The 24,603-nt window shown below is 36.9% G+C and overlaps 2 protein-coding genes across 6 annotated transcripts in view; one reads left to right on the forward strand and one right to left on the reverse strand.

The window, feature by feature from the left end:
- ACVR2A (activin A receptor, type IIA) overlaps positions 1–15,404 on the forward strand; it is a 99,375-nt gene extending 83,971 nt beyond the window's left edge. For 2 of the 3 annotated variants that reach the window (XM_014534022.1, XM_005859279.2), the window contains 6 exons: positions 1,403–1,546; positions 2,989–3,134; positions 4,847–4,961; positions 7,320–7,458; positions 10,712–10,842; positions 11,714–12,590. In XM_014534022.1, coding sequence (XP_014389508.1) covers positions 1,403–1,546; positions 2,989–3,134; positions 4,847–4,961; positions 7,320–7,458; positions 10,712–10,842; positions 11,714–11,908 — 870 coding nt within the window. In that variant the 3' untranslated portion in view covers positions 11,909–12,590. Of the gene's footprint in view, positions 1–1,402; positions 1,547–2,988; positions 3,135–4,846; positions 4,962–7,319; positions 7,459–10,711; positions 10,843–11,713 lie in introns of all 3 variants that reach the window. The other variant, XM_014534023.1, reaches the window with a different exon arrangement.
- A 2,166-nt stretch (positions 15,405–17,570) lies between these two features.
- The window catches only part of ORC4 (origin recognition complex, subunit 4), a 67,866-nt gene continuing 60,833 nt past the window's right edge, over positions 17,571–24,603 (reverse strand). For all 3 annotated transcript variants that reach the window (XM_005859282.2, XM_014534026.1, XM_014534025.1), the window contains exons 11-14: positions 21,922–22,030; positions 21,146–21,241; positions 20,994–21,061; positions 17,571–18,501 (exon numbers count right to left, since the gene is read on the reverse strand). In XM_005859282.2, coding sequence (XP_005859344.1) covers positions 18,313–18,501; positions 20,994–21,061; positions 21,146–21,241; positions 21,922–22,030 — 462 coding nt within the window. In that variant the 3' untranslated portion in view covers positions 17,571–18,312. The remainder of the gene's footprint in view (positions 18,502–20,993; positions 21,062–21,145; positions 21,242–21,921; positions 22,031–24,603) is intronic.

Here is a 24,603-nt window from a genome sequence, read left to right on the forward strand (position 1 = left end):
TCATTTTGCTAATGGTTATTAACTTGCCAAAGGTCTCAGATATTTTAGATCCGGAGGGTCCCTAACTGTTATGCAATCATGCCTTCTGCTTTTATTATCCTTTCATTGTGGATGGAAACTAAATATTTTATAATTTGATATGTAGTGGGCATGGATCATTTGCAGGCACAAATGAGAATATTGTATTTAAAATTATTGTATTGTATAAATATACTCCATTGTGCTCTTATTGACTTTATAGGGTATTATAAGCATTTTGTTAAGAACCCTATATAATAAAAGGGTAATATGCAAAGCAACCAAATGGCGGAGTGACTGCTTGCTATAATGTGCACTGACCACCAGGGGGCAGATGCTCAATGCAGGAGCTGCCCCCTGGTGGTCAGTGTGCTCACACAGGGGGAGTGCTGCTCAGCCAGAAGCTGGGCTCACGGGTGGTGAGCACAGAGGCAGTGGCAGGAGCCCCTCCCATCTCCGCGGCAGTCAGACATCCCCTGAGGGCTCCCAGACTGTGAGAGGGTGCAGGCCGGGCTGAGGGACCCCCCCCCCTCAAGTGCACAAATTTCATGCATCAGTCCTCTAGTTTTTAATATGTTACTAGAGGTCCGGTGCATGGATTTGTGCACTGGTGGGGTCCCTTGGCCTGGCCTATGGGGATAGGGCTGAAATCAGCTCTCCTACATCCCCTGAGGGGTCCTGGATTGTGAGAGGGCGCAGGCCAGGCTGAGGGACCCCACCAGTGCACGTTCGGGGCCAGAGGGGGACCATGGGAGGGCTCCAAGGTGTGTCCGGCCCATCTCGCCCAGTCCTGTTCGGGGCCAATCGGGGCTGTTTCGCCTAGTCCCAATTGGCCAGACCCCAGCAGCAAACTATAATTTACTGGTCAGAGTGTCTGCCCCATGGTGGTCAGTGTGTGTCATAGCAACTGGTCGAACAGTCAGACACTTAGCATATTAGGCTTTTATATATATAAATTCTTTAAAATATTTTTTTCTAATTAGATGAAGTCTTTCTACCTGAATTTCATCTCCCAGGGAGATTATTCTGAATAGTAACACAAGTAACTTCACACCATGGTGAAATTACACCATAGTGCTAACTTGTAAGCAGAATGTGTCCAAGGTTAGATACTGAACTTGAGTATTTCTGAGCAACTCCTGTGTTTACAAATTGGAAACACAGAAAAGTGTGTTTTGAGGGTATAGGGGAGGGCAGACATTTGGTATGGAACTCTTATCTGTTATCAGAGTGTGCTTTTATTAAAAATCAAAACTGGTGAATCTTTTAATGGTTATGTTTATTTTTAATTTTTTGCCTTAGAACTCAAGTAACTTTTTTTTTTTAGATATAGCTTATTGCCTCTATTCTTTGCACTCTTACTATTCTTCCTTCTTGACTGTAGGACAAACAGTCATGGCAAAATGAATATGAAGTCTACAGTTTGCCTGGAATGAAGCATGAGAATATATTACAGTTCATTGGTGCAGAAAAACGAGGCACCAGTGTTGATGTGGATCTTTGGCTAATCACAGCATTTCATGAAAAGGTAAAACTACTTTCTGTTTTAACTCAATAAAGTCAGGGTTGGTTTACCTACCTAATGTTGGTTACAAATTCCTCAGATTTATTTTTCTGGGAATAGTATATTCTACTAGGTTAATATTTATAAGTAATATCTTTTTAGAAAATTTACTTTAATAAAAGAGCAAAGATAGCAACTTTTTTACCTAACCCTCTAGTTAACCAGTCTTTTGTCCCTGATTTCTTGTGCTGCAATTACCTCTGCTACAAATAATTATTTTAGTACTAGAGGTTCGTGCACCAGTGGGGTCCCTTGGCCTGGCCTGCGGGATCTGGCCGAAACCGGCTCTCCGACATCCCCGAGAGGTCCCGGATTATGAGAGGGTGCAGGCCAGGTTGAGGGACCCTCACTGGTGCACAATCAGGGCCGGGAAGGAATACGGGAGATTGGCTAGCTGGGGAGGGGCCGCAGGAGAGTTCCAGGTCATGTCTGGCCCATCTCGCTCAGTCCTGATTGGCCAGACCCCAGCAGCCAGCTAACATACTGGTCGGAGCATCTGCCTCCTGGTGGTCAGTGCACGTCATAGCTATTGGTCGCCGTTCAACTATCTGCCCCCTGGTGGTCAATGCACATCATAGCGCACGGTTGAGTGGCCGTAGCATATCATTAGCATATTACGCTTTGATTGGTTGAATGGCTGGACTACAGGACACTTAGCATTATTAGGCTTTTCTTATATAGAATAATTGATGCTTAGTAATTTTACCATCCATTTTGATTACGTGAACCATATATTTTTTTTTCAGCTTGAATTTTGTTTCTTAAAACTTTACTTAGTATAGCTTAGTGACAAAACTAGAATTAGGAAATTTTACCTGATCTTTGTCACTCGTTTGTAGGGTAATTATTACCAAAGCACACTTGCTATTTTTCCTCATTTTTTCTACTTTCAGAGTTAGTATGAAAATATACATTAATGATATAGGAAATTGTGTTCTCCTTGGCAGTCAGGTTTATTGTCAGATAGAAGTGGCTCTTTCACTTCTCTTAATTCTTAACCAAAAAGATGGCAATAATCAATCCCAAGAGGATTCTTTATGTTTGTTGTTGTTTATGTGTCTTAATTTTATGCTCTCCTAGTCCAATATAATATCTCCATAGTCATTAAATAGTTTCTGAAACTAGACTTTTTTTTTTAAAAAAAGTTGCCTTCTAAATAGGGGGAAATTGACCGACTGCCTGTGCTTGTAGCAAACCTTTAAAGATGAGTGGTATTTTTTTCTAGTCAAATATTTATTAATGTGAAACTTGAACCATTCCAGATACTGTAAATTGGTTTTGGGGTGTTATTATTCACCAAAAGAAAAATATGTTGTCTTCTATAACCTCTTAAAAGTAAAAAGGAAAGTCTCCATATACATACGGCTTTTTGTCAAGAACATAAGTTGTGTTTTTTTCCCCTTTAGGGTTCACTGTCAGACTTTCTTAAGGCTAATGTGGTCTCTTGGAATGAACTGTGTCATATTGCAGAAACTATGGCTAGAGGATTGGCATATTTACATGAGGATATACCTGGCCTAAAAGATGGCCACAAACCCGCCATATCTCACAGGTAGAGCTAAATTTATATTATTTTCCCAAATCAGTATTTGTTTATTACTTAAGCCTTTAATCCCCTGAACAAAATTTATTTTTTCCCTAGTTATCTAGTTATGCTATAGGAGGCAGAATGATTTCATTTGTTTTTCAAATTAATTTTGAGATTGGCCAGGAAGTAATTTGGATAATGTATATATTAACATCATTAGCTTAATTGTTAGTCATCACTAGCTTAATTATCGATTTATGTTTTAATTAGTCTCATTTTTGAAAGCATGGTTAAGAATAAAAGTGTATTTTCTCTAAATCAAAGGGTAAATTTGTTTAACCTCAAAACATGATTGACTTCAAAGATGATTAAAAATAGGTAAAAGGGGATATAACTAAGGAGTGCCTTTTTTTGCTTTCATTTGAATGATTATTACTTGAGCTGAGGTGGAAGGAGGCATCATCAGAACAATTGGTTTTACTCAGTTGCCTTTTCAGGGAAGAAATAGTACTTGGACAAAAAAGTTATAATTTCATTAAAAGGGAAAACATTAGTTCCCTTAAACATAGGATTCAGTTTGTCATTGTGAATTTAACTTCCTTGAACGTGAGACCAATTTGTCTTCTAGCATTCAATTTAAGAATGGTTGCTTTAAAATTGGGTATGAACTGATGCATTTAACAAATATTTAGTTGAGTGGCACCAGGTGGTGTATAGGTTGCTGGGAGGCATTACTTTTAAACCCAACTGTAACATAGATTCTGATTTTGCAAACTTCCACCTCAGAAATAGCTCCCCTTTCTTCTCACCTTCCTCTCTTCAGTCTAACTGCCTCTTCCTGGATTTTTACTCACCTCACCCCATCTTACAGGGAACTGAATGAACTTTCCTCCCCCACAGGTTATAAGGAGTAGCACCCATAAAAATTTTTGAGTCTAAAACTGATTGGTTTTGTAACATTTGTGGGTGTCTCCTCTATCCTACTCTTGGTCTCTCTGTACACATAAATTTAACCATTGCTCATGGCACAGATGTATTCAGCTCAAGTATAGTATTTCTAGGATTAACCGGTTGAGGCTGGTGTGTAGAGGACATCTGATTGCCTTAAAAAACAATTACTCTTTTCAGAACACCAGGGTCTAATTGGAGCAGGGTATGTTCATAGTGAAAAATTTTTATCTGTTATACATTCCTGGAGATGCTTATCTGCAACCAGGTTGATGAATGTAAGAACCATTAAAATAAGGGACCATTCTAAAATGTAGGCCTGTACCAGTAGGCAGAAGGTCCCCAATTAAGCTATTCTTTGAAAATTCTTAAATTTTGGTATTTAATGTTCTGTTTCAATGGGAGTTTCTAACAATAAACTCTGATATGTTTTTATTGTCTTAGAAAAACAGCAATTTTATGATTGATAGTAGGAATGGCATAGATAACATGTAGGCTGGATAGTATTTTTGGAATGGCACTTCTTTATAAAACTGTTATGGAAAGAATTCCTTCTTATTGTCCATGTTATAAATAGGAGTTTGTCACTGTACTCTTTCTTGTGCTTCAGCTATATGGAGACTTTGCTTAAGCTTTTTCTCCCTCTCCTTTTTTTTTGCCTTTCATACTTTCCAGTAACTATTCTTGTATAGCATACCTAGCCTCTCTCCCACTTTAGTGAAAATTTTTACAAGATGTACCTTGTTAAAACTTAATTTGAGTACTTTGTCTATCTTTCTATTTGCAAGGGACATCAAAAGTAAAAATGTGCTGTTGAAAAACAATCTGACAGCCTGTATTGCTGACTTTGGGTTGGCGTTAAAGTTTGAGGCTGGCAAGTCTGCAGGTGATACTCATGGACAGGTAAGCATGGTCACTATAAACTCTGAAAAAAATAATCTTGTCTCATATTTTCTTAGCATGGCATATCTGGATTGAATTGGTTATTAACTCAGCATCTAATATAAAATGGCTCTCTTAAGAGTAATGCGTTAAATTTGCTGAGGAGGACATTTTCATAGGATGGTGAAGGACTGTGAGGACCTCAAGTGGTTTAGAACAAGCATTTCATAAAAATAGCCTAGACAGATGTCATGGGATTCTAATTTTAAAAACTAGTCAAAGAAGAATCAAACACATTTTAATAGACTCATTCTGAGAGAGTTCTTAGTAGTAACTCAGTTTTAGCTTAATTCTTTCACTACCTTAAGAGGGAATGGAAGAATATTCGGTCACTATTCATGCTACATTGCATTAAGATCTACTGCTCATTTTTTCAGACCATTATAATTTCTTGCTTTTTGGTCTTTATTGCTTCATCAACTCTTTAATCAGCTCTATAGCCTTTCTCTGAATTCTCTCCACATTTCAAGACATTTGTAAAGCCTTGAGTGAGGATCCTACCTCTTGTCAAGGTCGGCACAGAGATCTCAGTAATGGGAAACTTTAAGAAGGCCACAGAGGAAAAGAATATTATCCATACACTTTATTCTCGAAACCTGTGAGGCTAGAAAATAGCAAAGGTTTTGTCATTCCTGCAAGATGACTTTTAATCAGGAAAACCAGTTTAACCTGAGAGGTGACATTTTTTTACAAAGCCTAATGACTTAGGCTCTGGTATGATTATTTTTTCATCTTTCAAATCATGCAAATTATTTGAACATCTAATTCTCAGCTTTCTTTTCCCCCAGCATATCCTATTAACTTCCAAGAACACAGTTCTCAAATAACCACAACATAACAAATTTTGGCAGTATTGACTAATGATTTAAGAATTTAGTTTGGAGCCATGGTCAGCAGTCATAGTTCTAGAAAGGTTGACAACAAATGTATTTGGGAACAAAGGCAGTTTTGTGGAGAATGTAACAGAGGGAGATTGTGCAGGAAGCCTTGGGATTAAACACCTGAGCTTATTGTATGGTCGATTATCATAAGACTAAGTTTGGTGAATAGTTTATTCCTTTGGTACCTCATAACCCCCCTACCCCCTGTTTTTTTAAGAAAAGAATGTGGAACTCATTCATATCTTTTAATACCCTCATAGTTGGGTTACGTGATGAGATTAAAATAACTACTTACATCAGTTGTTTCTTGACTTTAGATTTCATGGACCAGAAAATATAAAAATGCATGTTATTACACATTTTATATATTACACAATTGTACCATTGAAATAGTTATTTAAAGTAGAAAAAATATTAAGCTTTCCTTTTCTCTGAAGTATTCTCCTTATTAAATGAATTAAAAACTTGAACTTTAGGCTCTTAGTAATCTGTTCTTATTACCAGTATATTTGCAGATAATTGTGCAATTCTAGTCTAGAAATCACAGTCACTTAAGGATGGAGCTTTTTGGAAATGGCCAGTATTTCCTAGATCTGCTCAAGTGGATTGGGATCTACCCAGCTATCACGCAGATTTTTAAACATCCATCTATGAATGTTGTCAAGCACCTAGCAAAGCTAGCTGTACTAGCTTAGTAACCATTGTTACATTACTAAGAAATACCAAATTGTTAGGGAAAGATAAAGACCTCTGAGACAGAAGTCATGAATAAGTAAACATATAGATTTTGTATAACTAGACTTTAAAAAGTTTATTCATCCTTTTTTTAGCTAATTCTTTTTACATTTTGTATTTTTATTAGTGTATTATTTTTTAATACAGGAAAAGAGAAACCCTTAAAGCATTTTTTTAAAAAGATACATTTCAAAGTGTGTAAAGGTACAACTTAAAACTATATAGTTTTTTTCTCTTTCATCCTTCTCCCCACAATTATTGTTTAGTTTCTTATGATTACTTCCAGAAGAGGGGAAAAATTCTAAGCCTATACTAGCATAATGTTGATATATTTATTAAGTGTACCCAGAAAGGACTTTGGTTTATACTGCTTTGTTCATTGATGTTTTCATCCTGCAGTGTTTTTGGAAATCTTTCTAGATTAGCCCATAGATATACCTCATGTTTTTAAGAGCTGCTTATGCTCCATATGTTTAATCCACCCTTACTGATGGATGCTTCTGCTCTTTCCAGTGAGTGTCTTGGCTGTTGTATTACTTGAAATGGAATAAATTCTGCTTGACCTTGTAGTCTGGTGGTTATAACTTAGTTACCTTATCTGATATTACACCACATATGGTTTTGATTCTTTTTTACAAAAGTATAATATGTTAGTTCATAAAATTAATGAATGAGTACTATTTGCTTTCAACATCTTTTTCAGGTTGGTACCCGGAGGTATATGGCTCCAGAGGTATTAGAGGGTGCTATAAACTTCCAAAGGGATGCATTTTTGAGGATAGATATGTACGCCATGGGATTAGTCCTGTGGGAACTGGCTTCTCGCTGTACTGCTGCAGATGGTAAGGGAAAAAAACATTTTTTAAAAAGATATATATGCCTACTACACATGTATGAAAAGGGATGATTACACTCAAAGGTAATATTTTAAAGTACACATTTTAATTTTTTTAAAATAGACTCCAGGAGGTGGTAGCTTAGGGAATTCAGGAGGCAGGGGAGAAGGGGGCAGGATGTATGGGTCCTTTACCTTGCCAGATGTTTTGCTGGACACTTCACATAGCGTTAGGTTATTTCCTAAAATACCTTTGGAGGTAGTAATTATCTCAGGTTTACACATGAGGAATTTGAGGCTCAAATTTTAAGTAGAAATTAAAGTAGCTTGCCTGTTTTAGCCTCAAAGTGGTAAATGGTAAAACCTAGATTTGAAACTGACCCAGATGTAGGGAGAAGGCTGTACTGTTAGTTCATGTGGGTCCTGCCCCAGGTTCTAAGTCAACTCCTCTGGCCAGAGGAAATACATATAGAGTTGAGAGACTTTTGCTCCCAGGACATTCAGGCTGAATCTGTCATATACCTGACGAACCAGTCTGTCCTCTGACACGTAACTGAGCAGGCGTGTGGATATACCACAGGCTAAATTATGTCTCCTTAAAGCTCTGAAAGTGTGATCTGATGTAGACATTATTGCGAATGTTTGCCTGCACAGCACCTGGGTTCTAAGGATTCATGTTCTTTGTTCTTGTTAGTGAGGTCATTGTTCACATCCTATAAATACTTGCATTGACTGATTGATAATAAATCTGCATACTATGTTCCTGGTGTGAGATTTATAGTGCTGTAAGTACTTGGTTTTAGTGCTCTCCGCAAAGCCTCTCTACTCCCTTCAGTTATGTTACAGTTTTTGCATGTGAGAATATAAGGCAAACTTTGTTAAACTCCCAAATGTAAATTAACTTGATCTGGTGTTTTATATTTTAACTTATAATTGCCTAAAAACTTCCCGTGGATTGTCAAAGACCATAGAAACTGTTGAATATTTTGAAAGGTATAACCAATTTAGCCTATGATTACAAGAATACTTAAATACTGAGTATACTAATAGTCTTAGTGCAGGACAGACTACTCTGGTATATGAAACTTGACTTGGGGAGCTGTGCTTTTAAAGGAACTTATTAGAATATGCTCAGGAATGGACAGCCATTTATTCTTCTAGACAGGGGATTTGGTATGGGAGTGGATTCAGAACCTAAAAAAGTAGGAAGCAGTTTAGATATAATTTAAGTTTGTAGTTCTGTAGGAAGAAGAGTAAGCTGTTCAGTGTATTTGGCTGTAAATGGAAGTACATTTATTATGGGCATTTATGGAAGAAAAAGTAGATTAAATGGCAGATATCATAGGAAAATATATCTCATAAGAACTTTATTAATATGAACTCTCCAAAGCGAACCATTAGATATGGATACACAGGGACCCGCCCTTAAGTAATGTACAGTTTCATTAAGGTGGCAGATTTTTTCTGGGACTATTAACTCTAGAGCAGCGGTTCTCAACCTGTGTGTCGCGACCCCTTTGGCGGTCGAACGACCCTTTCACAGGGGTCGCCTAAGACCATCCTGCATATCAGATATTTACATTACGATTCATAACAGTAGCAACATTACAGTTATGAAGTAGCAACGAAAATAATTTTATGGTTGGGTCACAACATGAGGAACTGTATTTAAAGGGCCAGAAGGTTGAGAACCACTGCTCTAGAGTAAGGTAAGTGTGGATTGTCTAGCCCAGTGCTTGGTACATAGGTATTCAGTAAATATTTTTGGATAAATATAACACTTGAGAACTAAATGTAAGGAAGTGTTATGGGAGTTTAGATTGAGAAAATTGTTGTTATTGGGAGGAGGATTTACCAGGGAAGTTTTTATGGAAAAGGATGGATGCTCACATTCCTTGGATGCCTGGCATGTGCTGTGAAGTACTGAATTGCAGTCAGGCATTTCTAACCCTTAAGCAGAAACTGGGGCAGAGGACAGTGTGGATATTGCTAAAGTGAGTGCTTTAAAATTTCTTGATATCTAATTGTTAATTCAATTCAGTGACTCTCAAACTAATGTATATACCAAACCCCTCGAGGCCTTGTTGATTCAGATTCTGACTAGAGGTCTGGATTGGGCCTGATATTTACGCGTTACAAGGTGTACCGGGTCAGGCTAGTGCTGCTGCCCTGTGGACCACTCTGAGGAGGGGTGGAATAGATGCCTTAGGGTGACAGTGCTGTCACTGCAGGGGTTCCCGGGGAGGCTGTGACCAGGCATCAGAAATGCTTACATTTAGAGAGGGTGGGGTTAGCTGCCTTTCTTCATGACTTACTGTTTGACTTAGATTCTTTTCAGGAGAATTTAGTGCATTTAAAGAGCTTGTACAAGGTTTATGTCTATGTACAGACATAGCTGGACACTGAAATTGCTTAGTGACAGGCTTCTGTCAAGGGGAGAAAGCACAGACGGTAGTCATTCAAATGGATTCAAGTGCCAACTCTACACTTAACAGCTGTATGCCCTTGTGCAAATTAGGGAACTTTTCTGAGCTTCCTTTTTATTTGTAAAATAGATGTAACTCGACCTTCAGTCTGTGAAAGTAAAATGGAAATAATTAATATATGTAAAGTTTCTGATCAGGAGAAAAGTGCATCAGATATTCATTATGAACTCCTGACTGCGTTTTCCTGTTTGAGTAGGCCTAAGAAACCAGGAATCACTTATAATACTGAAGAAATCTTGCTTGTCTGTGAAGGCAGTATTCTGAATTTTTGGCAACCCTGTGTGGAGAGTGTTTGTGATTTGAAAAACAATATATTTTTGTCAGCTCTTGGGGGCAGAGGAGGCAGACTCTGAGGTACAGACCCCTCATGTGTAGCGTGTTGAGAGTCTGAGCATTTCATAGATTAGAGATGGTTGTAACAGACTGAACCCAGGCTGCAGCACCACTGATTTGAATTGTAAGAGGAGTGGGTACCCGAGAGCAATTGCAAATATCAGTGGTTCTCTATATCCTACATATGCATGGAGATAACCAGTACTCATGTAAGGGTTAAGAAAGCTCCTTACAGTCCTTTGCAAAGTCACATGCCAAGTCAGACCTGACTTCCCCTAAGCTAGAGTTTGGGTCACACTGTGTGTAAGTCTGGTTGAGAGTGCTTCTCTCATTGCAGTATGTAACAGCTGGGAAATGTGATAGTGTTTTAAAGTTTGTTCACTTTGGAAATCAGGGAAATTTAAATTAAAAGATTTTTTCCCCTTTTTATTTACACTTTAGGACCTGTAGATGAGTACATGCTGCCATTTGAGGAGGAAATCGGCCAGCATCCATCTCTTGAAGACATGCAGGAAGTTGTTGTGCATAAAAAAAAGAGGCCCGTTTTAAGAGATTATTGGCAGAAGCATGCTGTAAGTTATGCAGTTAGCTTGTCACATGAAATCCCAATAAAATGCTTTGCAGAGGAATGATTTACACCTCTGCACATTTCTCGAATGATTTCTGGGAGGTGATCTTCATCAGAATACTCTGCTCTAGAAACAAGATTGTGCATTCACAGGGGAGATGATGCAGTCATATTGCGGGCTCTCATCCCTCTGTGGTCCTGTGCAGATGAGCATGTCTCCTGTTTGGGAAAGGAGCTCCTGGCTCTGAGCCGTCTGCGGATGATGGGGTTAACCCTGCTGATCACCACCTTCCTATATGATGCCATTTTAAAAAAGCGAAACACCCAGTTCTCTCTCTCCAAGGGCATTTGCTTTAGCATTTTGATTTGTGGTTGCAAGATTTTCAAATTCTTAAGGATGCTCTGAAACTAGAGACTAGGTGGACACAGGATGGGACAGTATTGTTGTGGTTATTTTGGTCTAGATATAACCAGGATCATTCTCAAGGATAGTTTTCAAGATATAAATTGCAAGATAGAAATGTTGATTGTTAATGTATACCTCCTATAGCCTTGGTCTTAAATCCATTTCAAGGGTTAGCACTGAAATGACTTGGTTTATGAACAATGGATAGCAATTTTTGGAATTGAAAAAATTACCTACTCTGATAATCTTCAGTGCTAAAAAAAAATTTATCTCAGTGCTTCTCTTATTCTTAATGTTCCTGTGTACATTAGATACTAAAAAATGAACACTGGCAAATAATAGCAAACTTGGTTAATCTTGACACTTTCTTTAATCCACAAAAATAGCAATTTGTTTATGGAAGTTTTACTCTATTTCCTAATAGAAAACAAAAATTGCCATGGTGTTTGAATATGTTTTTCCTTTCTAGGGAATGGCAATGCTCTGTGAAACGATAGAAGAATGTTGGGATCATGATGCAGAAGCCAGGTTATCAGCTGGATGTGTAGGGGAAAGAATTACTCAGATGCAGAGACTAACAAATATCATTACCACAGAGGACATTGTAACAGTGGTCACAATGGTGACAAATGTTGACTTTCCTCCCAAAGAATCTAGTCTATGATGGTTGCACCATGTGTACACATTGAGAAACGGGACTGTGAACTGGAGCTGCTAAGCTAACGAAACTGCTTACAGTGTCTTTTCTGTGTGAAATGAGCAGGAGGTCTCCTGGACACGTCGAAAAGACCACCCTCGTTTAAAACTGTGGCTCTGGGAGACTTAGGCACTGCCTATAGCAGAGACGTGAAAGGACGAGATGAAGAGAAACATTGCAAACTCTATAAACTTTTGAGAAAGTGTACATGAAGAATGTGGCCCTCTCCAAATCAAGGCTCTTTGGACCTGGCTAATCAAGTGTTTGAAACTGACTTCAGATTTCTAATGTCTGTCAGAAGACACTAATTCCTTAAATGAACTACTGCTATTTTTTTTTTTTTAAATCAGAAACTTTTCATTTCAGATTTTAAAAAAGGGTAACTTGTTTTTATTGCATTTGCTGTTGTGTTTCTATAAATGACTATTGTAATGCCAATATGACACAGCTTGTGAATGTTTAGTGTGCTGCTGTTCTGTGTACATAAACAGTCATCAAAGTGGGGTACAGTAAAGAGGCTTCCAAGCATTACTTTAACCTCCCTCAACAAGGTATACCTCAGTTCCACGGTTGCTAAATTATATAATTGAAAACACTAACAAAATTTGAATAATAAATTGATCCATGTTTTGTAACAAGGTATTACAAATTCACTGTGTTATTTAAGAAAAAAAGGTAAGCTATACTTAGTGCCAACAGTAAGTGGCCATTCGTAAAGCAGTGTTTTAGCTTTTCTTGTGCTAGCTTGTAATTTTAGGAAAAAAGTGCTGTTCTTTGAATTGAAAAATGGTGGCATTCCTCCTTCCCATGTTTTAAAGCTTCATCTTATATCCAGTTCCCAAAATATTGCATTTTTACCTAAGTATTTTTTTTTAGGTGTGCTGTGTTTGGGGAATATTTGAAAATTTAAAGCATGATTTAAAATTTTTAAGTGAGCTGTGACACTGGAAAGCTCTTCATTTTTATTCTTTTAAAATAGATTTTTTTCCTATTTATATATGTAAAATTGTAGTGTATTTCTTTTCACCAAACAGTGTGTGGGACATTCTTTATCACTGTTTTAGGATCACCTCAGGAAGTGTCATTACCCAGAATTCCTCACTCTCTGCTTTGAGACTTATAAGTTTATCACCATATTTCTGCTTGGTGCCATCCTGTCAGAGTAATATTTGATGTCTGTGATATGTAAAGAATTATCCTAGGATAGAAACTAAATTTTAAGCACAGATTTCAGATGTTACCACTTTAAAACAAATCAGGGATAACAAGTTAAACCTATAACTTAAAATATGCAATGACATTTAGAGGTAACCAATATTGAAAATAGGTCACATATATAGCCGTCTCCTCCTGCAAATTGCTCTCACAACTGACTCTATTAATTTAAGATAGTTCATTCCTTACCCTTGATAAGAAAATGGAATTGATGGTAGGCGTCAAAGTGCTTTTCAAAACAGTATACCATTAGAATATCATTGGATTCTTTCTCAAATTATTCAGGCCAAAGTAAAACATTCATTTCCTGAATTTCTAGATTACTGACCACCAGTATTACACTATATACTTTTTGTCAGGTCATTTTGAAATCCATACATTAACTTTATAAAATAATTTTTTACATGTCACTGTCAGGCACTCACTGTGAATGTGTTATCTTTAAATGGCTATTTAATCACACAGTACACTACATTTTACATATGATGTGCACTTACTCTCTGGGAATAAGTTATATTATTTAAAAATAAATAGGTCAACAGACTCTAAGCAGGGAGGGAAAAAAGAGTAATAGCATTGTTGCCCATGTGCCACACACCATCTAGAACATTCTCTTGGTCACATCATGTGCCCAAGTTGTCATGTCATTTTTAGGAATTCCCATTTCAATGTTGAGTTCACCTCTTTAGTTAAAAAAAAGTACTTTGCCTGTCAATTTCTTGATATGGTTTTGCTTTTACTTTGAAACTAATCAAGAAAGGAAAATAATCAGAATGTTCACACATGAAAATTGTTAATCTCCTGAAGACTAATTTACATGTGTTCTAAACATTTAATCCTGATTTTAAAAGTTAAAAATCCAAAACAGGAGGAATATTTGTCTTATGTGGGTACTTAGAGATAAGTTTTATAAGACCAGTTATTCACAAAATAAATTTTTCTCTTGTTAGAATTTTTTTTTAGAAATCTGGGTATTGTACTTAACTAACCAATTTTAAAGCTTGTATCCTTTTGAGAACGTTATTAGAAAAACTTTTTATAAGCAGTTACATAAGAATGTTCTGGTGACTACCTTGTCCTGATACCCAGTCTCGTTAGAACTTTCTTTTGCAGGGCATTTTCATGTTTGGTTTACAGTTGGGGCAGAGTGGGCAAGTCAACAAAACGTTTGAGCTGGGGATACTAAAGAAAGATCAAAGAATGAGAAAAGACTTTGTTTTGGGGTAAATGGACTCCAATACTTTTTTTCCTCATGTGTATGGTGCTTCTTATGATTTGTCTTGTATTTAGCCTTTCTGATACCCATCGGACTGCTGCTCTAACTTACACTCTTTACCTTGCCCAGATCTTCATCTAAAGAACGCTTTATGATCAACTGCCATAGGACTGATGATGGATTAACCGGTATTTGGCTTTATTTGAAGTCAATGCCCTGCACAGCTCTTGTATGTATTTTAGATGCTAGGAAGTTTTCAGCATGTGATGTGTGATTCTTGTTTGAGTGTTTATTATAGATATCTTGTGAATTCTAGAACAGAGACTGTGCCTCACAATTGTTGGTCCCATGAACTATCCTTCATGGTGATGGTTTTGAAAATACAATCAGGAAACAACCCCAACAAATTTGGAATTTAAAATAGAATCATATATCATCAAATTAAAAAAGAATCTCTTCCCCCTTTCCTTATCCCTACATAACAACTGCATTTAAGTAAAATGCAGGTGCTATGGGAAAAAACCCTGGCCAGATGATAGTTTGGTGGGATAAACTGATTACTGTTTTTAAAAAAACTGCTTCACCATAGATATTTTCCAGTTTCTCTTTTTTACCTTTCTAAAAAAATTACTTTTTAGGAACATTTGGTATAATGTGCATAAAAATTATTTACTGATTTATGGGCAAAATGATACAAGTAGCATTTTGATTGAACATCATTTACCTCAGATATTCAACCAGCAGTACATTTTTTATGCAGTCTAAACCCATATCCTATTTGTTACCTCTCAAAATATTGGAAAGCAATTATTTAGCTTTACTCTGTATTTCTTGTCAGTGTTTTGGGCACAGGTTGTTGTACTACTGTCAAATTGTACTTGCTGTTTTTTCTGCAAGTATTTAACAAAAAGCTAAAAAAAAAAAAAGCCCCATTAAACCCCACCTTGGATAAGTGATTGTTAAATATTGTACAAATAAAATGTATGCTATTCCCATTCCATCCCCAAGTTAAATAAAAAAAAGTGAATATAGTATGATTTGCATATGCAGTTTTTCTTTAGCTATATATGTTCTTAAGAGGGGAATAGTAGCTTTGTAATTTACAGTGAGGCTTCCACCTTGAGATTTGCATGAATGGGGATAAGGTGAAAGGAAGGCTTGTCAGTTATGGAATTTCCTTCCTTTGTCGTCTAAGCAGATTGTATTCCCACTAAAGTATTTATGTTGGTCCTGCCAGTTTTAGGAAGCCAGAGGCTAGCTGGCATTAGTTTTCTCCTTCATATGAAAATAAAAAAAATGTGGCTTAGGAAATAGCCCTCAAAGATATACATTTCCAATTTGTAACCTGTTTACCAAGTGGATGGAAGAATTCTGGTATTTTCACTTTGGGTAATCAGTAATAGGAAGCCAGCTTCCATTTACATATTTAATGTTGCAAAAGTTTTGTTTATGATGTGGCTTTTGAAAAAAGGGGGAGTGGAAAAGCCCCACAATGCCACATGGAGTGTTACAGTTCACACTGATTCTCAAGTTTTTAGGGTAAAGGCAAAGGAAGGGACAACACTTAGGTTATGGTGGTTTGAAAGAACCTGCATTGTCTTCTAAACTACATGAAAATGGGAACAATGGTGAAATCTACAGGAATATTGGAATTGTTTTCCACAATGTGTTCTGCAAAACACTGATTTATCAGGAGGCTAATACAGTATACACTTAATATATATAGCATTATGACATAGTAAGTTTGCACAACAGGTTTTCATTCCTCAGAGCCATTCATATGCATGTGCACATGAATTGGAAAGTATTTCTTTAATTAAAACATGAGGCCCGGTATGTGAAATTTGTGTACGGGTGGCGGGGGATGCTAGGGAGTCCCTCAGCCCGGCCTGCGCCCTCTCCTGGGAGCGGGTCTAAGTCAGCAGTTGGACATCCCTCTCGCAGTCAGGGAGCCCTTGCTCCTTACAGCTGCCGCGGAGGCGGGAGGGGCTCCCGCCACTGCCACTGCGCTCACCAGCTGTGAACCCGGCTCCTGCATTGAGCGTCTGTCCGCTGGTGGTCAGTGTGCGTCATAGCAACCAGTCGTTCTGGTCCTTCCGCCATAACAGGTTGCTTAGGCTTTTATTATATAGATTTGTTTTATAAGAACCTGTTTTTGTTAGGGCACCTGGGGGGGGAGTCATGGTAAAAACTGCACTGAATTCTTCTTCCACACCTGATTTTCAATCTGATGACTTAAGAAGGGGATGGCTTGCTTTCTGTTTCACTGAGTATGAAAACCCACCTTGCTGCTTAGTTTTTTAATCTGTATACTTGCATACTGATGGATCTAATGTAGCTTATATGTACCAGGGAGGCAGAGGAGGGAGGGCTCTCAGTCTTTTAGTGGTATTTAGCCTAATAAAAATTTATAAACCTCAAGTCAGTTCTTCAAGTATTTATGTAGTCAGTGCCTTAAAATAGTTTAGAAAAATTTTTAAAGGGTCAATTTTAGCTCAAGTGTAAAATAAAATCTTTGCTTCTAGTAATAGTGAAGCTATTATGTTGGCAAAGCATCCCCTAAAAATCTAGAGTATTGCACAAAAATAGTATGTAAGCCTTAGATTTAGTGAGACTGCTGAAAAGCAAGTGATAGTGATCTGAAGACTTAGTCAGGGGCAGGGCATGACTGGCTAAGTGTGCAGAACAATAGGTTGTAACTACTGAAGAACTAGAGCTGCTTTTATTACACACAGATATTTCTATTCGATGTCCAAGACTTCTTAAAAACCAGATAAATCATTTCCTGGAGTATTCTTTAAAAAACACATGGTAAGAAACCTTTGCTGGATTTCACACCTTAATAGCAGGGACTTTGATGTCAAACCCGATTTGAACTGGGCTCTGTCATCGTTCTCTAACTGTGACTCTGAACACTGCCACCGCTGTGCTAGATTTTTCATCTGCAGTTAACGGCACTGAAACATCCTATCGTCTTTGACAGTTACAAGTATTACAAACTGCACAAGGTTAGGGACAGTGCCTTCTGTAAACCTTCCATGAAAACAATAGGCAATCAAATAATCCTGAATAAATGAAGTCACTAACACTTAACGAATGCTTATTATATTCCACTTTAAATACATGGCTGTATTAGCTTGTGGATTCCTGAATTTATAAGGTGATCCTTTGGCTGACAGTTCCACATCCCTCTTGCGATTTAGATATAGATTTAGTTAACACTGCCAAACATTCCCCAGTCTTTGTGAAAGTGGTTTTTCAAGAATTTCGTAAAGTACCTGTTTAAAAACATAAATTCTGATCATTTTGGACTAGAATAGGCCCAAGGATCTGCACTTAAGAACACCCTTCAACTCTTCAAGGGATTCTTCTGTAGGTAGTATAAAGTACCACAGTCGGAGAAGTCTGGAGGAAAATGTCCAAACTTTTGGCCTTTTACTTCCGTGTGAAGCATCTTCTAGCCAAACTGGCCAGGCTCCTGAACTAGACCTGGGTCTGAAATAGAATCCATTTCCATGGTACAGAAAAAAACTAAAAAAATTACTCTACATCTCAATGCTTGCTGTTGTTTCTTTAATGCTTTCTTTAATGTTTATAAAAACATTGGCTGCTAGACTGAAATGAACATTTCAAATGTAACACAAAAATACTTCATAACTGTTAAATAAGTATATGGTTCAATATCTAAGAAATAGTCACTTTTTTTTAAACTTCTACTTCAACATAGTCTAAATTACTGGAATTATAAATCACGTAACTGCTCATGATTTAAAGACATGACATAGCCAAGAATACTACCTGTGTAACAGTTCCCCATAAATACAAAAATACATGTCTATAAATATAAAAAATGTATTAACACATCTTATTAAAGGACAACAGCTTTTAGTTCTTTAGAGAAGTCTGCCTGAAACTACATTACTGAAGCCATGGGTTATATTTATAACCAGCTTAGTGAGGATGTTGCCCACTGCCTAACATCTGTAGGACAGTTGGGGTATTTCTGCAAAGCATTCATAATTTGAGTATTATCCAAAAGTAGTTTCATCAGCTGGTACTCTCTCTGTGCATTTACTGAAGTTCTTTCCACGGGCCTTATTAATTCTAATTGTTGTAAGTGTTCAAAGGCCTGAAAGATGAAAAAAATAGTTTAGGTTCATTAGAGGAACAACCCAGAGAACAGTTAAGGATTTTGATCAGTTGTGGAATAGAATGCCAGAAAACAAAACTTAATAGAAATCAATAATCAAAAACAACTCTCCATCAACTTCGTAAAAACTTGTATATCAGGTGAAGCAGCGTCAATATATAGTTATCTGTCACTATATTGTTGAATGTAAACAGGACACATTTTAATCCAGTCTGCACACCATGATTTTTCCTAATCTCATTTTTTGTTTCTGATCTTATTCTATATCATATTTCCGACTAGTGATGAAGTTAATGAAGGGTTTCCAGCTAAGATCCACTAAATCCATTACTTTTTGACTTAAAATTACTCCAATTTGCACTTATATTTTGTTTGTACCTTTGTAAGACTGCTGTGTAAGTTTAATGCAGCTGAGAGGAAAGAGCCCTAGGAGCACAGCAAGCCTGTCAGCTGACCTTGTGACTCAGCAGAGGACCACAATGGAGGAGAGGGGCCAGCTCCTGTTCCCTAAGGAGTCTGGTGGAGGCTGCCACCACCTGTCAGAGTTTCCTTCCATTTTCCCCACCTTAATAGGGCTCTCTTCTGTTTCCTCTTACCACACATATTATGTCTTTTTTAACCCTGATGATTGTTTTAGGTATTTTATTAGGTTATGAAAAAACAAACCATTAAATCATGACATACTAAACGTAAATACTAACATTACAATCAATTCCTGAGCTTTCTATTCCTACAGCTTTATTGTGAAAAATATCATTAGAACATATTCTCTATGTATCATAAAAATTCTTATGATGAAACAAATAGCTCAGATGCCACTTCTGAAAATGAGAAAAATACAAAAGGCTGGGGCTGAATAAAATTAAGGAGATTTAAAATATAGGCAGCAAAAATGTTTGTTTTTTAAATGTAGAAACTCCTAAGAATGTAAATGCTCAGGTACCTTTTTCCATTCACAACTCCCAGAAGCCATGACTACCAGACAGACATGGGTATTAGGAAGGGGGAGAAAACCCACCTGCACTGTGCTAGATACGCTTTCTGTTGTGAAGAAATGGCAATGCCCCAACACTTTTTGGTTGCTACAAGAAATAAAATTCTGACTACATAGGTCTACAGGGGATGCTAAGGGATGTATGGTTCCATTGCTTTAAAACAAAAGTTTTTTCTCATAAAGTCCTCTAGAGCTGTGGTGTCCAATAAGGTAATCACTAGCTACATAGGGCTATTGAGCATTTGAAATGTGGGACTCGATTTTTAATTTTATTTCATTTTCATTAAGTTGAATTTAAAAACCGATGCCTGAGTCAATAAAAAAAATTAACTATGTTTAGGACAATTTCAATATGTAAATATTTTTTTGTAAAATATATTTTTATTGATTTCAGAGAGGAAGTGAGGAGGAGAGAGAAATATTAATGATGAGAGAGAATCATTGATCGGTTGCCTCCTGCAGGCTCCCTACTAGGGATGGAGTCCGCAACCTGGGCATGTGCCCTGACAGGGAATCCAACTGTGGCCTCCTGGTTCATAGGTCGATGGTCAACCACTGAGCAACACCGCCTGGGCTACATCTACTTCTTTAGCTAAAAATTTTATGAAATCTAAAGAGTATTTCCAATGAATATTTAGGGACTATTTTGGTATATTAGGTTAAATAAAATTTATTATTAAAATAAACTTCACTTTATTTTTTGTTGCTACTAGAAAATTGATAATTATATTATATGGCTCACATTTTATTTTTAGTGGGTAATACATATTACACAAGAATAAAGTTTCTCAAGTTTTAAAACCCTTGTGTCACCCAACCCCTAATAAAACCTTCTCTATATGCTTTCACCAGCCAGTGAGATTTCGCCTGTTGGTTTCTTAATGGCTCATGTCAGCATTTTTGTAGCTTTTTACTGCTAAAATTATAGAGCCGAGCCAAACCTTGAGTATAAAGGGATAGGGCTGTATCAATATATTTCACAGACTATAAATGTTTCTTTTCAGGATGTAAGTGTTAGGAACAGACAGTAGAGGGCAGTATACTCCCACAAACCAAAACACCTGGCTGCTAACTTTGTGCAACTATGATATATAGTTAGGCCTTGAACAATGCTGGGGTTAGGGGTGCCAACAACCCTCCACACTCAGTCAAAAATCCCCATATAACTTTGTCTCTCCCAAAACTTTACTACTAGGCTACTGTAGACTGGAAGCCTTACCAATAACAAACAGTTGATTGACACATATTTTGTATGTCATATAGATTATATACTATATTCTTACAATAAAGGAAGCTAGAACAAAGAAAATTTTAAGAAAATTATAGCAAAGAGAAAATACATTTACAATACTTACTGAAAAAAAATTCATGTATAAGTGGACACTGTTTAAACACCCATGTTGTTCAAGGGTCAGCTAGACAATCAAATTGGATATAAAAATATACCAGCCTGCAGAAAAATAACAGTGACTCTTACCTTCATGACAACAGGTTTCTCAAAATTATAGACAGAATGGGCTTTCCTTTGAACAAACTTCTGAAACTCTGGACAGAAAGCAATGACAAAGTCAGGATCTTCAATAAGCAGTGGGGTAGAGTCAGAAAGAAACTACCCAAGTCTCATCTCACCATTATAGACCATTTGAAAATTAAAGGGCTCCTCTTCATAGATGTCATTTAAATGTTTCATTGCTATTATAAGACAGATTTCCAAGACTGACAGACCTATAGTAAAAGGGAAACAAACTATAAGTTATAGTTTACTTACTGATACATAAGACTGAAATAACTGTCCCTCAAACAAAATGATGAAGTGAAAGGGTGGAAAGGGGTCAAAACCCCCCAGGTCCCAACGTGTTTCAGTTACTGCCATCTAATCTTAAGCAAATTACTCAACTTCCCTGAGCTTAGTTTTCATATCAACAGAATAGGGATCTTTCTAACTTACGGAGATGTTAGAAGAATTAAGCACGTACCATATGGTCCACAGTAAACAAACTGTGTAATCATATGTAACTTTAAGTCACACAGGGCTCTTGATTATTCAAAGAATCCTTAAGTCCCAAGAAATTATATCTAAATTCTTTTTCCTAAAGAGATGGCTCATTAGATTCTCAAAAGTGACAGTAAACCCCCAAATGGCTAAAAGCCCATGCTCTTCATTAGCACCTGGTGCAGTAAGAATACCTGCAATACAGTGCTAGCTGGACTTCCGATGTGGCAATGGAGGCAGTGTCAGTTTTCGGGGACTTTAAGTGGGAGTGACAACACCTTATAAAGGGCCGAGTTAAAGGCAGTGTGGATACAAAAGTAGTCTGTGTATAAAGCACTATGCCCAAGGTTAATTATGAAATGCACTCCATTAAACAAACCTATAAAAATTATTAATCAGGTAGGTTTCTCACCATGTACAATATTTGCTTTAGAGTCCATGCTACACAGCTGGTTTGCCTCCATCAAATCTGCTGCAGTGATAAATGGGTGTGATGTGGTTACACGACTTAAAGCAAGCATCTAGGAAAATGGGGATCAGAAAAACAATTACATCTTTACGTGGGAAATGTGGCGGTATTACTGAATAACACTTTTTAATTTGGAGAGTCTACACTTATGAGAGTAAATATTAATGCTTGGGAAAAGTATTCTCTCATATTTAGCTGTACTAAAATTTAGTATTTAAATTAATATGCCATATAACTATAAATGTAAAGCATAAAAAAGTTTTGCTGCTCTCTCTACTCCTTCCCACTTGCATATCTTACTTACAACTCCTCAAAGGAAGAACATTTAAAAAGGAGTAGGGCAAGCAGAGAGACCAAAAATAAGTAAAATACAACTTAAAGCCCCACACCAAACCGAACTAAAAGGCAGATGTGTGACTTGTGCATAACTTTCTAACCACAAAATCTGCCAGTCCAGGTCAGGGTTAAGTAATAGAAATAAGTTAGCTACCTTATGTTCAATTGCTCAAAAAGGAAAAAGATAAAAACCAAAATTACACTCAGAAATAGCTCTCCTTGAAAGCAGAGCCCACTTTATTTGAACTTCATTCCCCTGCTTCATTCCCTTTCTCTTACCTGTCCTTTTACATTTTACAATTAAATATTTTTGACACACAAAAAGGCAAGAGAATAATATAATCAATAACCATGACCACTTCCTTAGCTTACGAAATATGACCTTATACAGTTGAAGCCCCTGTCTCTTTCCTTGGTTGAACTCTCTTCTCCTTTGTATACAAAAATAAAAATGCACATTTTTAAAAAAATGTATTATTTTCATTGATTTCAGAGGGGGCCAGAGAATCATTGATCAGCTGCCTCCTGCATGCCCCCCACTGGGGATGTGCCCTGACCAGGAATTGAACCATGATGCTCAACCATTGAGGCAAACTGGCCAGGCATAAATAAAAATGCACGTCTCCTACTACCTATGTACTTCTACCTATGCATGGTTTCCTAGACTATACAGAGTAATTTTTAAATTTTATATAAATATCCTATTGTACTGTTGCAACTCTCTCTCCATTGAACATTTATCATGGGAATTTATCCACATCAAGTTGTCAAGTCTAGTTTATTCATTTTTTCCCTGTTGTATTGTATTGCTCTGCAATTTAATTATTTTTCTTTTATTGATGAACACCTCTCATTTCTTTTGCAATTATGAAAAAGGCTGCAATAAACAACCTTTCTACGCCTTCTTGTGCTTCTGAGTTACTCTAGATATCTAATTCGCCAAATTGTTCTCCAAAGTCCCTGTACGTATTCACACTATCAGCAGCAACGCATTTCTACAGTCACAGACACCACACCATCAGATATAAACTTTTGACACCTACCAGTTGGCAGGAAAAAAAGGTTTAACTCTAGTGTTTAATTATGTAAAGTTTAAATTGTACCGTTTCCCTGAATACTGGAGAGGTAACGCATCGTTCTATATTATAGGGCATGTGGGATTCTACATTGCTAAATGGCTTGCTCGTACTCTTAGCTCATTCCTTTACTGATTACTATAAAAGCTCTTTATTTATTATGGATAGTATTGATGATTAGATGCATTGCATACACCCTCTCCCAATCAGCTTTTTTTTTTTTTTTAAATCTCCATCCTGGCCAGTCAGTCTACATTTAAAAGTTAAATGTAGTTAAACTTTATCCATCTGTTTTTTTATGGCTTGGAATTTGCGTATTTTATCTAAGAAGTATTTCCCTACCTCAAGATTACAAATATATTCTCTTACATTTTTTAATAAACTTTTTAAACTTTTTGTACAGACATATAGGTTTATCAACCTGGAATTTACTTTTGGATATGCAATGAAGGTGTTTCTTTCTTTTTTTTTTCTCTATGTATAACTCCTGATTTTGTGGTGGTGGTTGTTGAAAAATTATCCAAACTATAATTAATCTCAGTCAAGTCATTCCCTCTTCTTTATAATTTCCACCAATTCCAAACTTTTCTTAAACATGAAAAGCTGAAACAAAAATCAAGCCATTACCCCGAATGAGAAGTGTAACAGAAAACTGGAAAAATATTTGTTCATGCTGACAATTTTAAGGCAGAGAGATTTTATCATAATGAGAAGTGTGTATATGAATAGTTGTGTTGCATGTATGTGTGGTGTGTGTATTCTCTATGTAAAGTAAGTTAATAAAGTCTAATTTTCATATACAAATAATTAAAAATACTACTCTAAAAATTCTTAATCCCAAAATTACTTTGTAAGAAAGATAGTTGTTAATGAAAATGGCAAGATGGGAGGGGGATTTCTAATGAGAAAGTATATACAAAAAAAGCTCTTAAATTTCCTCACCAAAAGCAGAAATGGAAAAGGAGAATCTGTAAATAAACACAGCAGAACCATAGAGTAAAGCAGGATACAAGCTTGAAGCCAGACACCTTGGCTTTGGGTTGGGTTTGCCATCTACTACCCGTGTGACCTGGGGCAAGATAATTAACCATGCCCTGGCTGTTTTGACTAAGTGGATAGAGTGTCAGCCTGCGAACCGAAGGGTCCTGGGTTTGATTCCAGTCAAGGGCACATGCCTAGGTTGCAGGCTCCATCCCCAGTAGGGGGCGTGCAG

This window comes from Myotis brandtii, unplaced genomic scaffold (genome assembly GCF_000412655.1).
Source record: "Myotis brandtii unplaced genomic scaffold, ASM41265v1 scaffold125, whole genome shotgun sequence".
Lineage (NCBI taxonomy): Eukaryota > Metazoa > Chordata > Mammalia > Chiroptera > Vespertilionidae > Myotis > Myotis brandtii.